General features: G+C 44.6%; 1 protein-coding gene across 1 annotated transcript; it reads right to left on the reverse strand.

Annotated features, from left to right (window-relative positions):
- Positions 1–593: 593 nt before the first annotated feature.
- LOC149443225 (nmrA-like family domain-containing protein 1) lies at positions 594–23,945 on the reverse strand. The gene is made up of 5 exons (XM_089655763.1): positions 23,601–23,945; positions 14,895–15,133; positions 5,524–5,773; positions 3,528–3,718; positions 594–2,490 (listed from the first exon to the last, which is right to left on the reverse strand). Exons 1-5 carry the CDS (start codon positions 23,701–23,703, stop codon positions 2,311–2,313), a joined length of 963 nt encoding a protein of 320 aa, XP_089511889.1. The 5' UTR covers positions 23,704–23,945; the 3' UTR covers positions 594–2,310.
- Positions 23,946–24,599: the final 654 nt, after the last annotated feature.

A 24,599-nucleotide genomic window follows, 5' to 3' on the forward strand; every position in this document is an offset into this window, starting at 1 on the left:
TGTAAGGGGCATTCTTCCCACTGACCACCAATGTAAGGGACATTCTTCCCACTGACCACCAATGTAAGGGACATTCTTCCCACTGACCCCCAATGTGAGGAGCATTCTTCCCACTGATCACCAATGTAAGGGGCATTCTTCCCACTGACCACCAATGTAAGGGACATTCTTCCCACTGACCACCAATGTAAGGGACATTCTTCCCACTGACCCCCAATGTGAGGAGCATTCTTCCCACTGACCACCAATGTAAGGGACATTCTTCCCACTGACCACCAATGTAAGGGACATTCTTCCCACTGACCCCCAATGTGAGGAGCATTCTTCCCACTGACCACCAATGTAAGGGACATTCTTCCCACTGACCACCAATGTAAGGGACATTCTTCCCACTGACCCCCAATGTGAGGAGCATTCTTCCCACTGACCACCAATGTAAGGAGCATTCTTTCCACTGACAACCAATGCACTGATTGCCAATAAATTGGTTTGTGCAAGGGTTCCCCGGATCTAGAAATTACTTCAGGTAACAGGAGGACAGGTAAAAAAATTCTGGCTGGACTATACAGTATAAACAATTATAACAGACTATATAAACAACACATTTTGGGTGATTTATTTGGAAAACAGTCAACTTTCTCCTTGTAAAGTAGGTAGGTTTACATGCTGATATAGAGTACAGTTGTGACCAAAATTATTCAACCCCCAATGCTGTAAAGGGGTTTAGGGACTATAGTGTACATTTGGAATTGTATTCAGAATCAAATCCTACAAGGACGTTGTAACTACCCAAATGCAACTAAAATGACATCAATTGTTTATGTAATACAGTAGTAAATGGTTCTTATGTGGTTTCTTCATTGCCACAATTATTCAACCCCTTAAAGACTACCACTCTGAAGAACAGAGGTTCATACAGGTGCTTTCCATCAGGTATTGAAAACACCTGTGGATGTCACCGAGCAGCAATCAAGCATAATAAGCACCAATTAGGCAGCTTTAAAATGACTGTGATACTCAGCTCCTTCTAGACATTTACTGGTGTGGTTACAAACATGGTGAAAGCAAGAGAATGGTCCAGGAAGACAAGAGAAGAGGTGATTTCTCTTCACAGGAAGGGCAATGGCTATAAGAAGATTGCAAAGATGTTAAACATACCAAGAGACACCTTAGGAAGCATCATTCGCAAATTCAAGGCAAAGGGCACTGTTGAAACGCTACCTGGTCGTGGCAGAAAGAAGATGCTGACTTCGACTGCTGTGCGCTACCTGAAGCGTAGAGTGGAGAGAAGTCCCCGTGTGACTGCTGAGGAACTGAGAAAAGATTTGTCAGATGTGGGTACAGAAGTTTCAGCCCAGACAATAAGACGCACACTGCGTAATGAAGGCCTCCGTGCCAGAACTCCCAGGCGTACCCCCTTGCTGTCTCCAAAGAATAAGAAGAGTCGACTGCAGTATGCCAAAAGCCATGTGGACAAACCACAAAAGTTGTGGGATAGTGTTCTGTGGACTGATGAAACAAAATTAGAACTGTTTGGGCCCATGGATCAACGCTATGTTTGGAGGAGGAAGAACAAGGCCTATGATGAAAAGAACACCTTGCCTACTGTGAAGCATGGTGGAGGGTCAATCATGCTTTGGGGCTGTTTTGCTTCTGCAGGTACAGGGAAGCTTCAGCGTGTGCAAGGTACCATGAATTCTCTTCAGTACCAGGAGATATTGGATGGAAACGTGATGCAGTCCGTCACACACCTGAGGCTTGGGAGACGTTGGACCTTTCAACAGGACAATGATCCCAAGCATACCTCCAAGTCCACTAGAGCATGGTTGCAGAGGAAAGGCTGGAACATTTTGGAGTGGCCATCGCAGTCACCAGACTTAAATCCGATTGAGAACCTCTGGTGGGACTTAAAGAAAGCAGTTGCAGTGCGCAAGCCTAAGAATGTGACTGAACTGGAGGCCTTTGCCCATGAAGAATGGGCGAAGATACCCGTAGATCGCTGCAAGACACTTGTGTCAAGCTATGCTTCACGTTTAAAAGCTGTTATAACTGTAAAAGGATGCTGTACTAAGTACTAAGATTGAATGTCACTTGGGGGTTGAATAAAACTGATAATGCTGTGAGCACAGAAAAGACATTTGTGGTTATTTCATTATAACTGTTATGTTATATTTGTCTGACCTACAAGTGCCTCTTTAATGTAAATGTAAGCAAGATGACTGAATGATCAAAAGCAATGTCAAACTGGCCAAAACACTCAATTTCAGTGGGGGTTGAATAATTTTGGTCACAACTGTAGGTAAGACAGCATTACAAGTCCTTAAAAGCTTCCTTATTTGCTTCCATAAACTGCTTGAAGGTTTTAACAGCGGGGTTGAGTTTGCGGGTCAGCTCCACGTTGCGGTCCGGTCTCATGTGGTAGAATAAGAACATACTGGCCATCTCCTGTGCTCCTGGGAAGCTCAGTTTTTCGTATGCCTCAGGAGTAATCTGTATACACAGCAATCAGAGATTAGGAGGAAGACTCTTTAAAGCAGAATGCCATTTATGAAATATCAACTCGCAACAAAGACTCTTCTTTACAATATAAAATAAATCTATATAAATACTAGACGGGAACCACTGTAAAACGATCGCTGTATATATGCAAAGAAACATAAAAGAGGACTAGTGATGACCTATTTGGCTCGTTGGACATTCGCCAAACAATTGACAAAAATTTGCAAACCCCACTGAAGTCTATGGGATGGGAATCTTGTAATATTTTATGGCCCTTTTTAAAGCCAAATTGCAAGCACTGGGTAAGAAAATTAAAGAGGTGGCTTGGCACTGCCATGACACTGCCAATAACACATGTCATTTTTGCAAAAAAAAAGTTAAGAAATGCCATTCATTTGGGAGAGATCACTTCAGTTTATGCAACTTTGAGGGCAACGTGGTAAAAACACCAATCCTGTGCTATAACAACCAATGGCTGAGCACCTGCCAGAACCCTAGCAACCAATAATGTCATTGGTTGCTAGGATGTATGGGTCCAGCCCACATTATATCCTTGGATTCTTTGATAAAGTCAGTCACTAGCATCCTAGCAACCAAGAAGAGGAAAGTCATTCATTTGGTGGTAGTAGTGATACCTCTGCTAAATGAATGACTTCCAGCTGCAGCAGTTGGAGGTTTGGCGGGTGAGTGAACTGGCCACTTGGCGAACTAACAAAAGTCCAAGTTGAACTCCGCATGGCCAGAAACTCGAATCTCATCCTTAAAGCAGATGCAATAAATGATTCCATTGAAGAGGTATTCTGCAATAACTTTAGACTTTTCGAAACAAAATTGAAGTTCTGCTGTAAAGCCCATTACAGACATTTTGTAATTATAAAAATTTACATAGAAACAGGTGTTAGAAATATAAAAACAACAAAAAAAAGTTCTGGCTGCAGCTACTTCACACTCTGAACATGTGTGGGTGTTCCAGACTCTATAGATGATGGCAACATCACCAGAGTCACGGAGATTATGATCAGCCTCACCTTAGAGTCTACGATGGTCTTGCCAGTCACCTTGGACGTGATCTTTGCATATTGGTTGATGGTTAGTTTTTCTGCACTCAGTCCGATATCCTTCCCAATGTATTCTGAGGGACTCTTCAGGATGCTGCAGACAACTGGACCGAGGTCCGTGACTGATATCCCATCCATCGGAATGTCTCCCATAGGAATGACTGAAGAAGAAATAATTCAGGACAGAGCCATGAGAAAGTTATAATAGCTTGATGGTTCACTCAGATCAAAACTGTTGTATTTACATAAAATGGGCATTTTGTATATGTGGATGTTCTGCATTCTAGTTTCCAGGATCTTCTGTGTTACCCTCACTTCCTGTCCTAGAAAGACACAACAGGAAGCGAGAGGAAATTTCTCCAAAGTGAGGAGAAATGCCTTCCTAGACAACTGTCACCAAAATGGGTGTGTCCATTGGAAGATTTTCCCTCACCTGGTCCAATATCAGTAGTTACCAGGACAAAGGGAAGGGGTCCAAGCCCTCCACTGGTTAAAAATAAAGACCTGTAGATTACATATTGAAAGCAGATCTGATTAAAAATGGATAATGGATAGCATGGACAAGATAGTTGGGAAACAATATTCAAAGCTAGAGATCTGATCAAATTGATGTTATATTACTTAATACATCCATTAAGCATGGTTAGCAACAAAGCGATTTTATAACACATTGAAATCTGTCCTAAATGTTAAAAATATGAACTACTGGATACTGAAATATGAAAGATAATAGGTGATGAAATATGATTGGCAATTCATATAGCAACCCCCATGATATCAAAATTGATAATTCATACAGAACAACCCTTATAACAGTTTTCTGTGTAAGTGAATCAAGTTACTGGATGTATCTCCAATGAATCACAATGATATCAAGATGCATTTGATGATCATTATTCTGTGTATTAATAAATAACTAAAGATGAATGTTGCAACTTGTTAGAAACCAAGATGGATACAATAAAAATAGCTATTCTTGATTAATGAGTTGTTTCTAACTATAGCACATAAAACCTGACAGATGTTCTACCACAGCCTTGTTCAACTTTTTGTTAACCCCAGAGGAACCCTTGAAATACTTTTCAGGTCTAGTGGAACCACTGCTAAAAATAATTCATTGGTGGCCAATGGAAAGAATGTCCCCTTTACAGCCGTGTCAGGCAACTGACTCTGCCAAGTGATGTTGGGCCGCAGAACTGTGCAGACACCATCACATGGAAAATCAACCAGCCACATCTCAAGGAACCCCTAGCAACCTCTGGAGGAACCCTAGGGTTTCAATGAACCATGGTTGAAAATAGCTATTCTAACCCATCCCCACTCTACCCAATGCTAAGTTGTAATAGTAATAGTTTTGAATATGCTTTACAAAATCAGAATGGGAAGGGTGCCTAAAATGGTGAATACTAGGGGGTGTTGGTGTGGTGGCCAATACAAGGCTCTTAGCCTAAGAGGGCAGAAAGTTGAAGAGAAATATAAGATGGTACCTGCTTCTCAGACATATAAAACGGGATTTTCAAAAGTTAAATGGCAAGCCAAGGCCAGCTTAATGGTAGCCTGCAACCACAGAAGGCCATGTCCAGTAGTCAGACTGTGATCTTAGGTCTGTATCTGGTAGGAACTTTGGTCCCAAATTCAACATTTGCCTTAGGTTCCATAGGAGACCGGGGAAGGGTGCTATCACCATGCTTGACTCCTAGATTTATGGACTTTTCCTCCTCAATAAATGTGGAAACATCTTAAAGCTGGAATATTTTATGAATCAACCAGTCAAGTCATTCAAAAATAGACAAAATTCTAAACCTTGTTCCCTTGGCGAGGGTCCCAAGACCTTCCAGACATCCTAAATACTCCACAATCATTTTTGTTTAAAGGTGCATTTTTTTTTTTATAAAGATTATCTGGAATATTACATTCATTATGTAATTTCGGCTGTATGTGAAAAATATCCCCCTTGAATCCTTACCCAGCTGATACGTCTTCCCATCTTGGCATTTCTGTGGCCTGCAGAGTGTATAGAAGTTCTCAAAGTAGAAGGCGAGCCTTACACTGGTCATGGGTACTTTGATTTGTCTGAAATATTCTTCTACTTTTCCTTTGCTGTCAAAGTGAAGAACCTCTAGCTTGCCCCCAGTCAGTTTGTGGACATTCTCCAGACCACTGTAGATCACATGCTGTAGGCCCTGCTGTTTGCAGAGATCTGCAATCTGTTTACCCTGCAACATAAGCAAAAAACAAAGCAAAGGGCTTTATCAGGAGTTACTGTGCTTTGACCCTTAAAAGTAAAGGGCAATAATATACCCAATAATGAAGCCACCATCTTTTTCCAATAATATTTCCTTTTAGAGCAGTGGTACTCAACCTTTCTAACCCTTTAATACAGTTCCTCATGTCGTGGTGACCCCCAACCATAAAATTATTTATCCAGTAATTATAATTCATGAAGTGTCGTTTTACCTCCAATACTGCTGCTTTCAACACAGTAGCTGCTTTTAACAGAGTAGCTGCTTTCAACACAGCAGCTGCTTTCTACACAGTAGCTGCTGTTTACACATCAGAAATATGTGTTTTCCAATGGTCTTAGGCGACCCCTGTGAAAGGGTTGTTCGACCCCCAAAGGGGTCGCGACCCATAGGTTGAGAACCACTGTTTTAGAGGAACCTTCTCAGCTCATAGGCAATATCAACAAGTGGGATACACAATGAAAAAACCCCACCATTTAATATTAATGATTTCTCTTAAAGGAACCTTCTCAGCTCCTGTCCAAACATTAACATGGGGCAATATCATATCCCTAAACAAAACCATTACAGTTTTCCACCTGAACCTTCTCAGCTCCTGTATAATAGTGGCAATATCATACGCAACCAAAAAAACACCACAGTGTTCTATTAATGGTTCCTCTTAGAGGAACTTTCTCAGCTCCTAGCCAACATTAACATATGGCAATATCATACTCAACAACAAAATCACCACAGTTTTCCATTAATGGTTTCTCCCTTTAGTATCCTTCTCAGCTCCTTGCCAACATTAACATATGGCGATATCATAGCCAACAACAAAAACCACTACAGTTTTCCATCAATGGTTCCTTATAGAGGAGCCTTCTCAGCTCCTGTCCAAATATTAACATGGGGCAATATAACCAACAACAAAACCACAACAATTTATCATCAATGGTTCCTCCTGAACCCTCTCATCACCTTGTCAATGTTGACTAGCGAAAATATCGTACACAACAAAAAAACCACCACAGTTTTCCATTATTGATTCCTCCTGAAGCTTCTCAGCTAACTAGTGGCAATATAATACACAACCAAAAAAAAAACCACAGTTTGCTATTAATGGTTCCTCTTGGAGGAACTTTCTCAGCTCCTAGCCAACATTAACCTATAGCATAATCATACCCAGCAACAAAACCACCACAATTTTTTATTAATGGTTCCTCTTAGAGGAACCTTCTCAGCTCCTAGGTAATATTATCATATGGCAATCTCATACCCAACAACCAAACCACCATAGTTTTCCATCAATGGTTCCTTTTAGAGCAGATTTCTCAGCTCCTGGCCAGACATTAACATGAGGCAATATCATACCCAACAACAAAACCACCACGGTTTTCCATTAATGGTTCTTCCTGGACCTTTTCAACATCTTGTTAATATTAACTAGTGACAATATCATACATAACCAAAAAAAACACCACAGTTATCCATTAATGGTTCCTCTTGAACTCTTTCAGCTACTTGTTACTATTAACAAGCGGCACTACCCTACACAAAACCTAAAAAAAACCACCACAGTTTTCCATGAATGGATCCTCTTAGAGGAACCTTCCCAGCTCCCAGCCAGTATTAACATATGGAAATTTCATACCCAACAACAGAAACACCACGGTTTTCCATAGAAAGTTCCTTTTAGAGGAGCCTTTACAGCTCTTGGCTGATATTACCACATGGCAAGTAGCTCCATTTCCTTCAACAGGATAATTGAAGAGCTAAAAAGTGTTGAACTAAAAGAACGGGACATGAATTAAACCAATTCCAGTTATGAAAATGTTATGAAAAATACGGCAATTAAGTAATGTTTGCTAAAGTGGATTAAGGATTGGGTATATTTTTCATGTTGGATGCATGCTGAGTAATCTGTAAATATAACACTTCCAGATACATATGACCTCTCACAGTGCAGCCCCTGACAATGTCTTAATTAGAGATGAGCGAATCGAACCAGGCGAACCGGAATTCGAGTCGAATTTCAGGAAATATTCGATTCGCGTCAAATCCGAAATTTTGCCTACTTCGGGTGCGCGAATCGAACATTTCCCGATCAGCCGGCAAAAGTGTCCCTGCAGTGAGCTCCGCTATTTCTGACAGTTCTCTGACAGAAGGAACACATGTTTAGCGGTTGAAACATTGTATCTATTAATTTACATTTAGGATACAGATGTTTCAACCGCTGTACATGTGAAGAAGCTGTGAGAGAACTGTCAGAAATAGAAGAACTCTGCACATACACTTTTTGCCGGCTTGGAATTATTCTTCTTTTCATCCTACTTCTTCTTCTTCTTCTTCTTCTTCTTCTTCATCCTCATCCTCATCCTCTTCTTCTGAGGATGAGGATGAGGATGAAGAAGAAGAAGAAGAAGTAGGATGAAAAGAAGAATAATTCCAAGCCGGCAAAAAGTGTATGTGCAGAGCTCCTCTAAGTGTATCTGCAGAGCTCCTCTAAGTGTATCTGCAGAAGAGAGGAACTCTGCACATACACTTTTTGCCGGAAACCGCTGTATGGAGGGAATGTCCCAGAACTGTCAGAAATAGACTATTAATGACAGTTCTGGGACTGTCCTTCCATACAGCGGTTGAAACATTGTATCTATTTGTTTCCATAAATGACATTCTGCAAATACACTTAGAGGAGCGCTGCAGATACACTTTTTGCCGGCTTGGAATTATTCTTATTTTCATCCTACTTCTTCTTTTTCTTCTTATGAGGATGAGGATGAAGAAGAAGAAGTAGGATGAAAATAAGATTAATTCCAAGCCAGCAAAAAGTGTATCTGCAGCGCTCCTCTAAGTGTATTTGCAGAATGTCATTTATGGAAACAAATAGATACAATGTTTCAACCGCTGTATGGAAGGACAGTCCCAGAACTGTCATTAATAGTCTATTTCTGACAGTTCTATGACATTCCCTCCATACAGCGGTTGAAACAGCTGTATGGAGTGAATGTCCCAGAACTGTCATAAATAGTCTATTTCTGACAGTTCTGGGACAATCACTCCATACAGCGGTTTCAACCGCTGTATGGAGGGAATGTCATAGAACTGTCAGAAATAGACTATTAATGACAGTTCTGGGACTGTCCTTCCATACAGCGGTTGAAACATTGTATCTATTTGTTTCCATAAATGGATCCATTTATGGAAACAAATAGATACAATGTTTCAACCGCTGTATGGAAGGAATGTCCCAGAACTGTCATAAATAGTCTATTTCTGACAGTTCTATGACATTCCCTCCATACAGCGGTTGAAACCGCTGTATGGAGTGAATGTCCCAGAACTGTCAGAAATAGACAGAAACTGTCACAGAACTGTCCTTCTTCTCATCCTTCTCCTTCTTCTCATCCTTCTTCTCATCCTTCTTCTCATCCTTCTCCTTCTTCTCATCCTTCTCCTTCTTCTCATCCTTCTCCTTCTCCTTCTTCTCATCCTTCTCCTTCTCCTTCTTCTCATCCTTCTCCTTCTCCATCTTCTCATCCTTCTCCTTTTCCTTCTTCTCATCCTTCTCCTTCTGCTTCTCCTTCTCCTTCTCCTTCTTCTCATCCTTCTCCTTCTTCTCATCCTTCTCCTTCTTCTCATCCTTCTCCTTCTCCTTCTTCTCATCCTTCTCCTTTTCCTTCTTCTCATCCTTCTCCTTCTGCTTCTCCTTCTCCTTCTCCTTCTTCTCATCCTTCTCCTTCTTCTCATCCTTCTCCTTCTTCTCATCCTTCTCCTTCTCCTTCTTCTCATCCTTCTCCTTCTCCTTCTTCTCATCCTTCTCCTTCTCCATCTTCTCATCCTTCTCCTTCTCCTTCTTCTCATCCTTCTCCTTCTCCTTCTTCTCATCCTTCTCCTTCTTCTCATCCTTCTCCTTCTTCTCATCCTTCTCCTTCTCCTTCTTCTCATCCTTCTCCTTCTTCTCATCCTTCTCCTTCTCCTTCTTCTCATCCTTCTCCTTCTCCTCATCCTTCTCCTTCTTCTCATCCTTCTCCTTCTTCTCATCCTTCTCCTTCTCCTTCTTCTCATCCTTCTCCTTCTCCTTCTTCTCATCCTTCTCCTTCTCCTTCTTCTCATCCTTCTCCTTCTCCATCTTCTCATCCTTCTCCATCTTCTCATCCTTCTCCTTCTTCTCATCCTTCTCCTTCTCCTTCTTCTCATCCTTCTCCTTCTCCTTCTTCTCATCCTTCTCCTTCTTCTCATCCTTCTCCTTCTCCTTCTTCTCATCCTTCTCCTTCTTCTCATCCTTCTCCTTCTTCTCATCCTTCTCCTTCTCCTTCTTCTCATCCTTCTCCTTCTTCTCTTCCTTCTCCTTCTCCTCATCCTTCTCCTTCTCCTTCTTCTCATCCTTCTCCTTCTCCTTCTTCTCATCCTTCTCCTTCTCCTTCTTCTCATCCTTCTCCTTCTCCATCTTCTCATCCTTCTCCTTCTCCTTCTTCTCATCCTTCTCCTTCTCCTTCTTCTCATCCTTCTCCTTCTTCTCATCCTTCTCCTTCTTCTCATCCTTCTCCTTCTCCTTCTTCTCATCCTTCTCCTTCTCCTCATCCTTCTCCTTCTCCTTCTTCTCATCCTTCTCCTTCTTCTCATCCTTCTCCTTCTCCTTCTTCTATCCTTCTCCTTCTCCTTCTTCTCATCCTTCTCCTTCTCCTTCTTCTCATCCTTCTCCTTCTCCTTCTTCTCATCCTTCTCCTTCTCCATCTTCTCATCCTTCTCCTTCTTCTCATCCTTCTCCTTCTCCTTCTTCTCATCCTTCTCCTTCTCCTTCTTCTCATCCTTCTCCTTCTTCTCATCCTTCTCCTTCTTCTCATCCTTCTCCTTCTTCTCATCCTTCTCCTTCTCCTTCTTCTCATCCTTCTCCTTCTTCTCATCCTTCTCCTTCTTCTCATCCTTCTTCTCATCCTTCTCCTTCTCCTTCTTCTCATCCTTCTCCTTCTCCTTCTTCTCATCCTTCTCCTTCTCCTTCTTCTCATCCTTCTCCTTCTTCTCATCCTTCTCCTTCTCCTTCTTCTCATCCTTCTCCTTCTCCATCTTCTCATCCTTCTCCTTCTCCATCTTCTCATCCTTCTCCTTCTTCTCATCCTTCTCCTTCTTCTCATCCTTCTCCTTCTCCTTCTTCTCATCCTTCTCCTTCTCCTTCTTCTCATCCTTCTCCTTCTCCTTCTTCTCATCCTTCTCCTTCTTCTCATCCTTCTCCTTCTCCTTCTTCTCATCCTTCTCCTTCTCCTTCTTCTCATCCTTCTCCTTCTTCTCATCCTTCTCCTTCTTCTCATCCTTCTCCTTCTCCTTCTTCTCATCCTTCTCCTTCTTCTCATCCTTCTCCTTCTCCTTCTTCTCATCCTTCTCCTTCTTCTCATCCTTCTCCTTCTTCTCATCCTTCTCCTTCTCCTTCTTCTCATCCTTCTCCTTCTTCTCATCCTTCTCCTTCTCCTCATCCTTCTCCTTCTCCTTCTTCTCATCCTTCTCCTTCTTCTCATCCTTCTCCATCTTCTCATCCTTCTCCTTCTCCTTCTTCTCATCCTTCTCCTTCTCCTTCTTCTCATCCTTCTCCTTCTCCTTCTTCTCATCCTTCTCCTTCTTCTCATCCTTCTCCTTCTCCTTCTTCTCATCCTTCTCCTTCTCCTCATCCTTCTCCTTCTCCTTCTTCTCATCCTTCTCCTTCTCCTTCTTCTCATCCTTCTCCTTCTCCTTCTTCTCATCCTTCTCCTTCTCCTTCTTCTCATCCTTCTCCTTCTCCTTCTTCTCATCCTTCTCCTTCTTCTCATCCTGCTCCTTCTTCTCATCCTTCTCCTTCTTCTCATCCTTCTCCTTCTCCTTCTTCTCATCCTTCTCCTTCTTCTCATCCTTCTCCTTCTTCTCATCCTTCTCCTTCTTCTCATCCTTCTCCTTCTCCTTCTTCTCATCCTTCTCCTTCTCCTTCTTCTCATCCTTCTCCTTCTTCTCATCCTTCTCCTTCTTCTCATCCTTCTCCTTCTTCTTATCCTTCTCTTCTCCTTCTTCTCATCCTTCTCCTTCTTCTCATCCTTCTCCTTCTTCTCATCCTTATCCTTCTTCTCATCCTTCTCCTTCTTCTCATCCTTCTCCTTCTTCTCATCCTTCTCCTTCTCCTTCTTCTCATCCTTCTCCTTCTCCTTCTTCTCATCCTTCTCCTTCTCCTTCTTCTCATCCTTCTCCTTCTCCTTCTTCTCATCCTTCTCCTTCTCCTTCTTCTCATCCTTCTCCTTCTTCTCATCCTTCTCCTTCTTCTCATCCTTCTCCTTCTCCTTCTTCTCATCCTTCTCCTTCTCCTTCTTCTCATCCTTCTCCTTCTTCTCATCCTTCTCCTTCTCCTTCTTCTCATCCTTCTCCTTCTCCTTCTTCTCATCCTTCTCCTTCTCCTTCTTCTCATCCTTCTCCTTCTCCTTCTCCTTCTCCTTCCTCATCTCCAAGGGCATTTAAATTAAAGGTACAGTGTTCTGCACTAATTTAAAGGCTCTCTGAAGCCTAGAAACCCTTTTTATAAGTCATCTTCATAGCGAAGAAATTCGCATCGAATCGAATTTCACACTGGAATTCGCCGAATCAGCCGAATCAAATTTTGAGAAATTCGCTCATCTCTAGTCTTAATCTGCTTTTCTCTCTAGAAGGAGGGAACAATCTTTGTTCGGGAATCACCATCTACTTCATGGACTGTGATGCTGGCTTGGCATACTCAAATCCTGCTGCCTGTGCAATTCTTGACTGTGTTTACAAATGTCTGATGCAGGTCAGCCCCTGCTGCAGCCTTTCATCTTGTGACTACAAAGGAACAATGTAATTGGTGGGGAGAAAAGAATGAGGAAATGCTAACTCCTGCCTGCAGCAGACTGATGACATCATCTCAGTCGTGGTAAAGTTGAATGCCAAAAGTGTAAAATTCAACATTAATGTAATTTTTAAATATATGGAGGTATAATATGGGAATAACTGTTTTACTGCTATCTGTGTCCCCCTGATGAGATCCACACTCTCAATTTTTTTGGTCACCATAGTCACCAGGACAGAATGTTATGGGAAATTCCACATTTTTTGGTTATCACCAGAATGTGAGGTGGGGGGAAATCCTATGTTGACACTTATTCTGGTGGCTGCTGTCTAAGTGGGGAATTCCCTCACTTTGGAAAAGTATCCTCCTACTTCCTGCTGGGTCACAAGGACAGGAAGTTACAAGAAGTCATCCCAACAAGACAGACGAACTGACAGAGTTTTAAAGTACGTATAAGATGATATAAGCCATAGCCGAAATATATTTTGTCTGCTTAAGCACTTTGTATCATAAACAATTAGCATTTTAAAAAAATACAATACTGTTTTCACTTTTTTTTTATTCTTTTGGGATTATTTTATGAAAGCTGCACATGTAAAAATACTGACATTACATAAATGTGTTGAAGAATAAGACGAGAAGAGGCCCTTTGGGCTGTACGGAGAAAATTGTCAGGGAATACCTTACACCTGTTTGCAGAAGCAATTTAAATTGTTCCTAAAGCCTGCACCCTGCATTCACTGTATCCGCTCTCCCCAGACCCCGCATTCACTATATCCGCTCTCCCCAGACCCCGCATTCACTATATCCGCTCTCCCCGGACCCCGCATTCACTATATCTGGTCTCCCTGGACCCTGCATTCACTATATCTGGTCTCCCCGGACCCTGCATTCACTATATCTGGTCTCCCCGGACCCTGCATTCACTATATCTGGTCTCCCTGGACCCTGCATTCACTATATCTAGTCTCCCCGGACCCTGCATTCACTATATCTGGTCTCCCCGGACCCCGCATTCACTATATCTGCTCTCCCCGGACCCCGCATTCACTATATCTGCTCTCCCCGGACCCCGCATTCACTATATCTGCTCTCCCCGGACCCCGCATTCACTATATCTGGTCTCCCTGGACCCCGCATTCACTATATCTGCTCTCCCTGGACCCCTCAATCACTATTTCCGGTCTCCCCGGACCCTGCATCCACTTGATCTGCTCTCCCGGACCCTGTATTCACTATATCTGGTCTCCCTGGACCCTGCATTCACTATATCCACTTTCCCTGGATCCTGAATTCACTATATCTGGTCTCCTTGGACCATGCATTCACTATATCTGGTCTCCCCGGACCCTGCATTCACTATATTTCGGCTCCCCGGACCCTGCATTCACTATATCCGGTCTCCCCGGACCCTGCACTCACTATATCCGCTCTCCCCGGACCTTGCATTCACTATATCCGCTCTCCCCGGACCCTGCATTCACCATATCCGCTTTCCCCGGACCTTGCATTCACTATATCCGCTCTCCCCGGACCTTGCATTTACTATATCCGCTCTCCCTGGACCCTGCATTCACTATATCTGGTCTTCCTGGACCCCTCATTCACTATATCTGTTCTCCCTGGACCCTGCATCCACTATATCCGCTTTCCCCGGACCCCACATTCACTATATCTGCTCTCCCTGGACCCTGCATTCACTATATCTGCTCTCCCTGGACCCCTCATTCACTATATCTGTTCTCCCTGGACCCTGCATTCACTATATCTTGTCTCCCCGGGCCCTGCATTCACTATATCTGGTCTCCCACAGTACACACAACATGGAAATGCAATTATTTTAGTAAATATAAACTGCTAAATACCTTTTCTCATCAGCAGTATAGAGCAGTCTTTTGACTTCTATCAGTGTCCAACAGAGCACTGGTTAAAGCTTGTAGGAGGAGTTTTTTTCTTCACTGATTGTCTTATGAGGCTGCATGACCCCTGACCCTCTGCCTGGACACTTCTGATTGGCCTGTGCCAATACACACCAAACTACGCATGTGCAGCTTGTCCCAAGACTCTGTTCTATCAGCAGATGGATTGGGGACAGTAGAAGAAGGGGTGGATCAGAGAAGACAAGATCAAACAGCCTTTTTACACAATGCAGAGGATTAACCCCTTAGGTTCCACAGTGAGTATAACAAGCATGCTTTACTGCATATACAGACTGATTGTACTGTTGTGGGTTCAGTAACACTTTACATTAAAGCCAGTCTACAGCAAAGTGAAGTCATTGGCATTATTTGTTACCTGTTTGACCTCCTTATCCTTATCCATATGTTCCCAAAAGTTGGTAACCACGAAAGCTCCATCTGTTCTCTTGAGGGCGGCCTTCACACTTGTCTCATCATCCAGATCCGCAGCTACGACCTCAGCACCGGCTTCCTTCAGCTTCTGAGCTGCTGGTTTGGTGACATCACGAGTCACCGCCCTGACCACAAATGAGCTGTCCTGAAGAAGAGCCTTGACCACCGAACCACCCTGAGCTCCTGCAAGAAGGGACTCGAATGGGTTACCAAGATGGGGTACAGTCTGAGGAGCAACAGGACAATTGAAGGGCTGTGTGTATAGAAATGCACAGAAAAGGCGTACACATTGACATTCATTTTAATGCATTGCACTAGGTTTTACCTATATCCCTCTATAGCAGGGGTCTCCAAACACTCTAAGCAAAGGGCCAGTTTACGATCCCTCGGGCTTTAAGGGGGCCAGACTGTGACTTGTGGGAGTAGAAAATGCCCTGGTGTTAGTGCCCCATCATTGGTCTTAATGGGAGGGATATTGCCCCATTGTTTTTCAATGAGAAGAAAAATCCTTCCTTGATGGAGTGAATAGGGAGTATGGTGATCCATCATTGGTGTCCATTGGTGACATAGTACCCCAAGGGCCAGATAAAGGCAAGCAAAGGGCCACATCCAGCCCCCAGGCTGCAGTTTGGAGACCACTGCTCTATAGGGTGTGCTTATCGAATCCAGAGCACTATGTGTCATTTCTGTCTGATGCTTCATTCCTCTGCTGTCTGCACAAACCACTTCTGAGATGTTTCCCTGACACCAAGAGAAAAATGGTGACAGAGGAAGGAGCTCTAGCAGACTGACAGCCACAGCTCTGTTCCTGTGTGCTGTGTGGAGGAGGCGTGTCCCTTCCCTCCAATCAGCTCTCAGAGCTCTCCTCACTGAGCTCTGCAGTGTGTAATTTCAGCTCTCCACCCCCTTTTTTCTGAACTATCAGACAAGCTATAAATTCAGCAGTTTGAACAGATGTGGGGACGTTAAGACTGCAGAGAGACAGGTACAACTTATGTAGGAATATTTTGTTTCATCTCTGTGTATCACCTGAGGTCAGTCACTTCACTGGGTATATGTAAGGGTTTACAACCACTTTAACTGTGCTTTTTTGGGGGTTTGTGAACTTTACCAAGGCTTAGATGGACTCAGATAGATCTTTAAGTAGGGACAACAAAAACACCTGAAGTCTGGCAGACTAGCTAGGTTCACATACTGTCTCCCAGCTCCAGAGTGAGCAGGATGAATAGGGAGCTGACAATGACAAACATAGATGTCAGTCAGGGCCGGATCTGCGGGGGTGCTGGGGTGGGCTTTGCCCCCCAGATTTTAGTTGTGCACCTCCAGGTCTAAGAGTTCCTCTCTGATGCAGACAGTTGAGGTAAGGGAGCACTCTGATGGAAGCACTGATTAGGGGGAGTAAAATGGGACTCTGATGAGGACTCCTGACATAAAGGGGGACTCTAATAGGGCCATCTGATACACTATATTGCCAAAAGTATTGGGACGCCTGCCTTTCCACGCACATGACCTTTAATGGCCTCCCAGTCTTAGTCCGTAGGGTTCAATATTGAGTTGGCCCCGCCCTTTGCAGCTATAACAGCTTCAACTCTTCTGGGAAGGCCGTCCACAAGGTTTAGGAGGGTGTCTATGGGAAGGTTGGACCATTCTTCCAGAAGCACATTTGTCAGGTCAGGCACTGATGTCGGGGGAGGAGGCCCGGCTCGCAGTCTCCATTCTAATTTGTCCCAAATGTTTTCTATGGGGTTGAGGTCAGCACTCTGTGCAGCCAGTCAAGTTCCTCCACCCCAGACTGGCTCCTCCATGTCTTTATGGACCTTGCTTTGTGCACTGGTCGCAGTCATGTTGGAACAGGAAGGGGCCGTCCCCAAACTCTTCCCACAAAGTCGGGAGCATGAAATTGTTCAAAATGTCTTGGTATGCTGACACCTTAAGGGTTCTCTTCACTGGAACTAGGGGGCCAAGCCCAACCCCTGAAAAACAACCCCACACCATAATCCCCCATCCACTTGGTATAATGCAGTCAGGCAAGTACTGTTCTCCTGGCAACCGCCAAACCCAGACATGTCCATCGGATTGCCAGACAGAGAAGCATGATTGGTCACATCAGAGAACACGTCTCCACTGCTCTAGAGTCCAGTGGCGGCGTGCTTTACACCACTGCATCCGACGCTTTGCATTGCACTTGGTGATGGAAGGCTTGGATGCAGCTGCTCGGCCATGGAAACCCATTCCATGAAGCTCTCTACACACTGTTGTTGTGCTCATCTGAAGGCCACACCAAGTTTGGAGCTCTTTAGCTATTAACTCTGCAGACAGTTGGTGACTTCTGCGCACTGTCCGCTTCAGCATGCGCTGACCCTGCCCTGTCATGTGACGTGGCCTACCACTTGGTGGCTGAGTGGCTGTTGTTCCCAGTTGCTTCCACTTTGTTATAATCCCACTAACAGTTGAGCGTGGAATATTTAGTAGCCAGGAAATGTCACGGATGGACTTATTGCACGGTTGGCAACCTATCACGGGACCACGCTTGGAGTCACTGAGCTCCTGAGAGCGACCCATTCTTTCACCAATGTTTGTAGACGCGTCTGCATGCCTAGGGGCTTGATTGTATACACCTGTGTCCATGGAGGGGATTGGAACACCTGAATCACATGATTTGTAGGGCGGGGCCAATACTTTTAGTGTATAAGGTGGCACAGATTCTGTTTAATCACCCTAATGTAATAACAGCCTAAGGGCTCGTTCACACTTGACTTCTTCCCAAACTCCCCTATAACGTTAGACAGGCATTTTACAAGCGTTAAAAATGCTCCCCAAATGCCCTATGCGCGTTTTTGAGACTTAACCCTAACCCTGACCCTAACCCTAACCCCTGACCCTAACCCTGACCCTAACCCTAACCCTAACCCCTGACCCTAACCCTGACCCCGACCCTAACCCCTGACCCTAACCCTAACCCCTGTCCCTAACCCTGACCCTAACCCTGACCCTAACCCCGACCCTAACCCTAACCTCTGACCCTAACCCTAAACCTAACTCTGACCCTAACTCCTAACCAGGGGCAGACTGACAACTCATGGGGCCCCTGGGCAATAGGGGATCATGGGGCCCCTGTGTTCTTGCCCAAACTCAAAAAAGCCTATGAAAAAGGTAAAGGGGCATCTCATGGGGCCCCCTACTGACCCCGGGCCCTCGGCAGTGCCCGAGTTTCCAAATGGTCAGTCCGCCCCTGCTCCTAACCCTAACCTGCATCATAACACCTACTACATAATGAACTTAATGGTATTAATGCTCCGTAAACGCCTCGCAAATGCCTCAAAAATGCAACGCAAACACCTGCCATTAGTAAGCATGGCATAAAAGAAGTGAAGACTGAATTAATTCATAAACGCAGTTATGATTGGATGTACCAGTATGCTGGCTGAGTGGAAGGACACACAGTCGAGGGAATAGGCAGGACTGATGAATGGCAGAATTCAGGACTTAGTGAGCTCATCTGTTGGCTCACTCTGCTCTCTCCTTCAGCGTACTGCATTATCATCTATTTTCCTGTATTCCTTTCTAATGTTGCATTCCAAGGTAATCTCCTGGGATGAATGCCAGTGAGGAGGTGTGCGGGAGCTGGGTGTGTTCTGTTTGAGTATTATAACCTGAGATTAGGCGTTATGGTCTTTGTGTTGTGTAACCAACTTTCTAACTTCTGCACTGTTTCCCCAGCTTGACTTTGACTACAGCGTAGTGCATTACCGTCTAAAAATGAGATTTATTGAATAAAAAGTAGTATACTCACAAAAGTATAAAATCAAAGGCACATCACAAAGAAGACATGTTGGCTCTGAGGAAGAGGTTCTGCCTTGAAATGCATCAGACATTTGGAACAGCCACCATCTAGGGAGATTGGAACGTGTTGGCTTTTTTGTGATGTGCATTTGATTTTATTCTTTTATGAGCATACTACTTTTTATTCAATAAATCTCATTTTTAGAAGGTGATGCACTAGGCCCGTGCGCCCTCTGTGAAGGTGATGCACTAGGCCCGTGCGCCCTCTGTGAAGGTGATGCACTAGGCCCGTGCGCCCTCTGTGAAGGTGATGCACTAGGCCCGTGCGCCCTCTGTGAAGGTGATGCACTAGGCCCGTGCGCCCTCTGTGAAGGTGATGCACTAGGCCCGTGCGCCCTCTGTGAAGGTGATGCACTAGGCCCGTGCGCCCTCTGTTTGTTTCTTTGCACACAGCTCCTTTGGACTTCCCTGGTCCGTTGAGGGCAGCAAGGCTTGCATTCCCAAAAAGTGCTCCATGTGGGGTTACTGACATTGTGGAGCTCATCGTCCAGCGCAGGAGTTTCAGCATTCATTTGCTCATGCTTTATTATCTGACTTTGACTACAATATGGACTCAGGCCCATAATCCCGTTTGACATGAGGATCCTCCGGCCATGGCATTGGTCACATGACCAGCCAGTGGAGGGAGTCCATAGCACCATGTATAACAAGTTCTAAATGAACAAAGCGTTTTTTTACTGTACGTGGCTATAAATGGAGGCTATAATGGTTTGGGCAGCACAGTGGCTAGATGGTTAGCACTTCCGCCTGGCAGTGCTAAGGTTGTTGGTTCAAATCCTAACCATGGCACCACCTGCCTGGAGTTTGCATGTTCTCCCTGTGCCTGTGTGGGTTTCCTCCAGGTACTCCAGTTTCCTCCCACACTCTAAAGACATGCTGGTAGGTTAATTGGCTCCTGTCTAAATTGTCCCTAGTATGTGTATGTATGAATGTGAGTTAGGGACCTTAGATTGTACACCCCTTGAGGGTTAGGGACCTTAGATTGTACGCCCCTTGAGGGTTAGGGCCCTTAGATTGTACGCCCCTTGAGGGTTAGGGACCTTAGATTGTACACCCCTTGAGGGTTAGGGACCTTAGATTGTACGCCCCTTGAGGGTTAGGGACCTTAGATTGTACGCCCCTTGAGGGTTAGGGACCTTAGATTGTACACCCCTTGAGAGTTAGGGACCTTAGATTGTACGCCCTTTGTGGTTAGGGACCTTAGATTGTACGCCCCTTGAGGGTTAGGGACCTTAGATTGTACGCCCCTTGAGGGTTAGGGCCCTTAGATTGTACGCCCCTTGAGGGTTAGGGACCTTAGATTGTACGCCCCTTGAGGGTTAGGGACCTTAGATTGTACGCCCCTTGAGGGTTAGGGACCTTAGATTGTACGCCCCTTGAGGGTTAGGGACCTTAGATTGTACGCCCCTTGAGGGTTAGGGACCTTAGATTGTACGCCCCTTGAGGGTTAGGGACCTTAGATTGTACGCCCTTTGAGGGTTAGGGACCTTAGATTGTACGCCCTTTGAGGGTTAGGGACCTTAGATTGTACGCCCTTTGAGGGTTAGGGACCTTAGATTGTACGCCCCTTGAGGGTTAGGGACCTTAGATTGTACGCCCCTTGAGGGTTAGGGACCTTAGATTGTACGCCCTTTGAGGGTTAGGGACCTTAGATTGTACGCCCCTTGAGGGTTAGGGACCTTAGATTGTACGCCCTTTGAGGGTTAGGGACCTTAGATTGTACGCCCCTTGAGGGTTAGGGACCTTAGATTGTACGCCCCTTGAGGGTTAGGGACCTTAGATTGTACGCCCCTTGAGGGTTAGGGACCTTAGATTGTACACCCTTTGAGGGTTAGGGACCTTAGATTGTACACCCTTTGAGGGTTAGGGACCTTAGATTGTACGCCCCTTGAGGGTTAGGGACCTTAGATTGTACCCCTTTGAGGGTTAGGGACCTTAGATTGTACGCCCTTTGAGGGTTAGGGACCTTAGATTGTACGCCCCTTGAGGGTTAGGGACCTTAGATTGTACGCCCCTTGAGGGTTAGGGACCTTAGATTGTACGCCCCTTGAGGGTTAGGGACCTTAGATTGTACGCCCCTTGAGGGTTAGGGACCTTAGATTGTACGCCCCTTGAGGGTTAGGGACCTTAGATTGTACGCCCCTTGAGGGTTAGGGACCTTAGATTGTACGCCCCTTGAGGGTTAGGGACCTTAGATTGTACGCCCTTTGAGGGTTAGGGACCTTAGATTGTACACCCCTTGAGGGTTAGGGACATTAGATTGTACACCCTTTGAGGGTTAGGGACCTTAGATTGTACGCCCTTGAGGGTTAGGGACATTAGATTGTACACCCTTTGAGGGTTAGGGACCTTAGATTGTACGCCCCTTGAGGGTTAGGGACTGATGTGAATGTACAATATATATGCAAAGCGCTGCGTAAATTGATGGTGCTATATAGGTACCTGAAATAAATAAAATAATAAATTGTATTTTATTCTTTTGGTTTTCAGTCTGGCCCAATTCTGTCACATGGAGTGAGTTCCTTAAAGTGGTTTTCAACCTCAGACATGAAATATGAACAAAGCATATCCCTCTACAGTGTGTACTTGTCTCAATTAAGAGCACTAAGTGTCATTTCTGTCTGCTGCTTCATTCCACTGCTATCAGCATGAGTCACTTCTGACAAGTTTTCCTGACACCAAGAGAAAAATGGTGACAGGGGAGGGGCTTCCAGCAGATTGACAGCCTCAGCTCTGTTCCTGTGAGTGGAAAAATGCAGCCTGTTCTTCTTTTTTTTCTGCATCTAGAACACACTGGAACTGCAAACACTAATGTGAACTACGACACTGACAGCCATATAACCTACTTTGGATGCAGAAAAAAAGCGACTGAAACGCATGTTGTGTGATCCTAAGCTGGCTATAGATGGGGTGGGCTAAATGAAAAAAAAAAAAAAGATTTCTCCATCCACCCAAGCGAGGTAGTTGGAGGAATCCCCCCTGCCGAGACATTGTATTCTGAGAGTGGGACAATACATTGAACAGAGGCTCCAGCCTATTAGCTGCAGCTACTGATTGACAGAAATGTTTCAGCTTTTCCGTTCAACATACTGTATAAGGGACAGATCACAGGATAAAATTTCACTTTTGATGAGCTAAGGCTGGTCCACAGCAGAGGCAGTCCAGTGCATTTTTATTCTGCATCAAAAATGCATGCACAGTGTTTTCCTTGTATTCCAATGTCCCTAGTTTACACCAGTGCAGTCAACAAAAGTAGAACCTGCTGCATGCTTTCTGTATGGAATGCATCTGGACCGCAGCAAAACACATCAAAAACTCACCAGAACCATGTACTGAACTGGAAAAAAGAGGGGCGAAACGCAGCAGAACGCATAAGAAGAGCATCAAAATGCACATGCAGAAACTCATACAGAACACAGGGATCGTGGTGGGAACTGGACCCTACAAGATACCATAGTCTCCAGGTGAAAGAATAGATTTTAGCTATTATTATTTGGGGTCTAATTCTGGTTCCCCATGCATATTTAGACTAAATCGCAATAATCTGTCACAATAATCAGTAGCAGCACCTTCCCCAGGCTTTATATTTCCAAATACCCAAACATGGCTGCCTTATGGTGGCTATACATAATTAAATATTATTATCATCCGATCAATGTGCGATTTGGCTGAAAAGATCGAAATGGCAAACAATTGAACAATTCTTTCTGATTGATTTGGACTTGATCTAGATTGTATTTGACCATGGTCAGGGCCATGGATAAGGGGGTACCACTGGTTCTCCTGTATGGGTCCCAGGCCAGCAGGGGTGTCCAGGCATCAGGGTGAATAGGATGTGAGCAGGGAGGGTGATCGACGGGGGGGGTGATTACTGGAACTGATCCCTTGTATGGCTCTCTCTGCAGCACCCTCCCAGGGGGTACCACTGGTTCTCCTGTACGGGGCCCAGGCCAGCAGGGGGGTCCAGGCATCAGGGTGAATAGGATGTGAGCAGGGAGGGTGATCGACGGGGGGGTGATTACTGGAACTGATCCCTTGTATGGCTCTCTCTGCAGCACCCTCCCAGTGCATCATACAGTTCCCCATGTTGCCCAAGCCCCCCCTGTGTGCCTTCCCCCATGCCCCTGCAGTTCTGCCAGCTTCCCTCCTCTCCTTCCCACCAGCAGATGCAAGAATACAATAGGATCAATAGGATGGAAGTGTGGGAAGGGTCCGTAAATATGTCACATTTACCAGCCTCTTCCTTTCCTGAATGAACACAATGCTGATCTGTTGCAATCACTCATTGTGTTCATTCGTAAGTGAAGCCTAATAAACTGTGTTTATTTGGGGGCCCTACTACATTGGCTGTATGGGGCCCTGTGGTTTCTAACAGCAGCCCTGATCGCGGTGCATGGATCAGCTGCACTGAGATGCTTTGTTCTTGAATTTTATCACATTATGGGATTTCATTGTGAAAATAGAGATACAGTTGAAAATTTACGATCATATTTTCAAACTGTCATTCGAAATCTACATCCCCATGTGTGTCATATTGATCGAACGTGCTGCTGACTATAGATTTCTTATTTGGAATCAGAAAATAAATTGATCATTTAAAGAAGTGTGTATGGCAACCATTAGGGCTACGGATGTGCAAACTTCAACTATCTCAGCTCTTGGGAAGAGCAGCATTTTGGGATGTTGACCTTGGCCGCCCCAGGACCTCATCCTGGTATGGTGCACACAAGGTGAATACCTTCTACTGTATGACTAGTTCTCCTTTGAACACCATCCAGTGGCCTTGATCCAACTTTATTTCACTCACCTGTGGCTCCAAAGACGGTGATGGTTTTCTTGCCAGCCATGGCTGAGGAAGCAGAACGCTCAGATGATGATGGAAGACCAAGAAGTGCTTTCTTGTAATCCATGCAAAGGTGGACTGACTTCTTACTTCTGTCCCAGCCTGTTTTACCCCTAGATGCTCAGCAATGTACACCATTCCCTGCCCAAACAGGGTTGTGGTTAAAACAGAAAAAAGGATTTATTTAGTTTGAAGCAGATAAACGAAGACGTATTCTTTTCAGTCAGTAGGTAGACGCCTAATGGGTGGTTTTTTTGGCAGAGACTCTGGGCTTTCTCTGCAGGCAGATTTATTTACTTCTCGTAGAACTTCTGGCTGCACTCACCAATGATCTGAGCAAATGCTGGAAAAAACTGAAGCGTAAATTCTATTAGCGGCAGAATCCTGCAAGTCATAGCTATGCACGTTCATGCCCTGTCATGCAGTTGTGACATCCTTCAAATGTAGGTGTGCCACCCATCTTTGTCTTCTCGCATAAAATAGTATTTTATTGATGATTTCCAAACTGTAATTTGTAATGCTTCTAGAAACTGCAGCTACTGATACCAAAAAAGAACAACTGCAACGGCATTTAAAGGAAAGCTTTGCCTAAGACAGTCTACCTATCCACCATATACCCTACTCCATGGAAGCCATAGTTTCCATACACTGCACTGATGATGCCCATAGAGTAAGGCATGCTCTGTTCTAAGTTGGCTTTACTGTGATACGCACTGTTTTGGTTGGAGGGCTATTTGATTCCTCTAGTCCCTTCTTACCATAACCGGTATGGTTCTACTGCTTTTCAGGTCCCAAGCCCTACTCCATAGAAGCCATGGTTTCCATATACTACACTGATGACAACCACAGAATGAGGCATATTCTGTTTTAGGAAGGCTTCACTGTGTGATTTGGTTGAAGGGCTTTTTGATTTCTTTAGTTCCTTTTTGCTATAACCGGTATGGTTCTACTGTTTTGTTGGGT

The sequence above is a fragment of the Staurois parvus genome, unplaced genomic scaffold, assembly GCF_062004578.1.
Source record: "Staurois parvus isolate SC_StPar_1 unplaced genomic scaffold, SC_StPar_1.0 ptg000867l, whole genome shotgun sequence".
NCBI classification, from domain to species: domain Eukaryota; kingdom Metazoa; phylum Chordata; class Amphibia; order Anura; family Ranidae; genus Staurois; species Staurois parvus.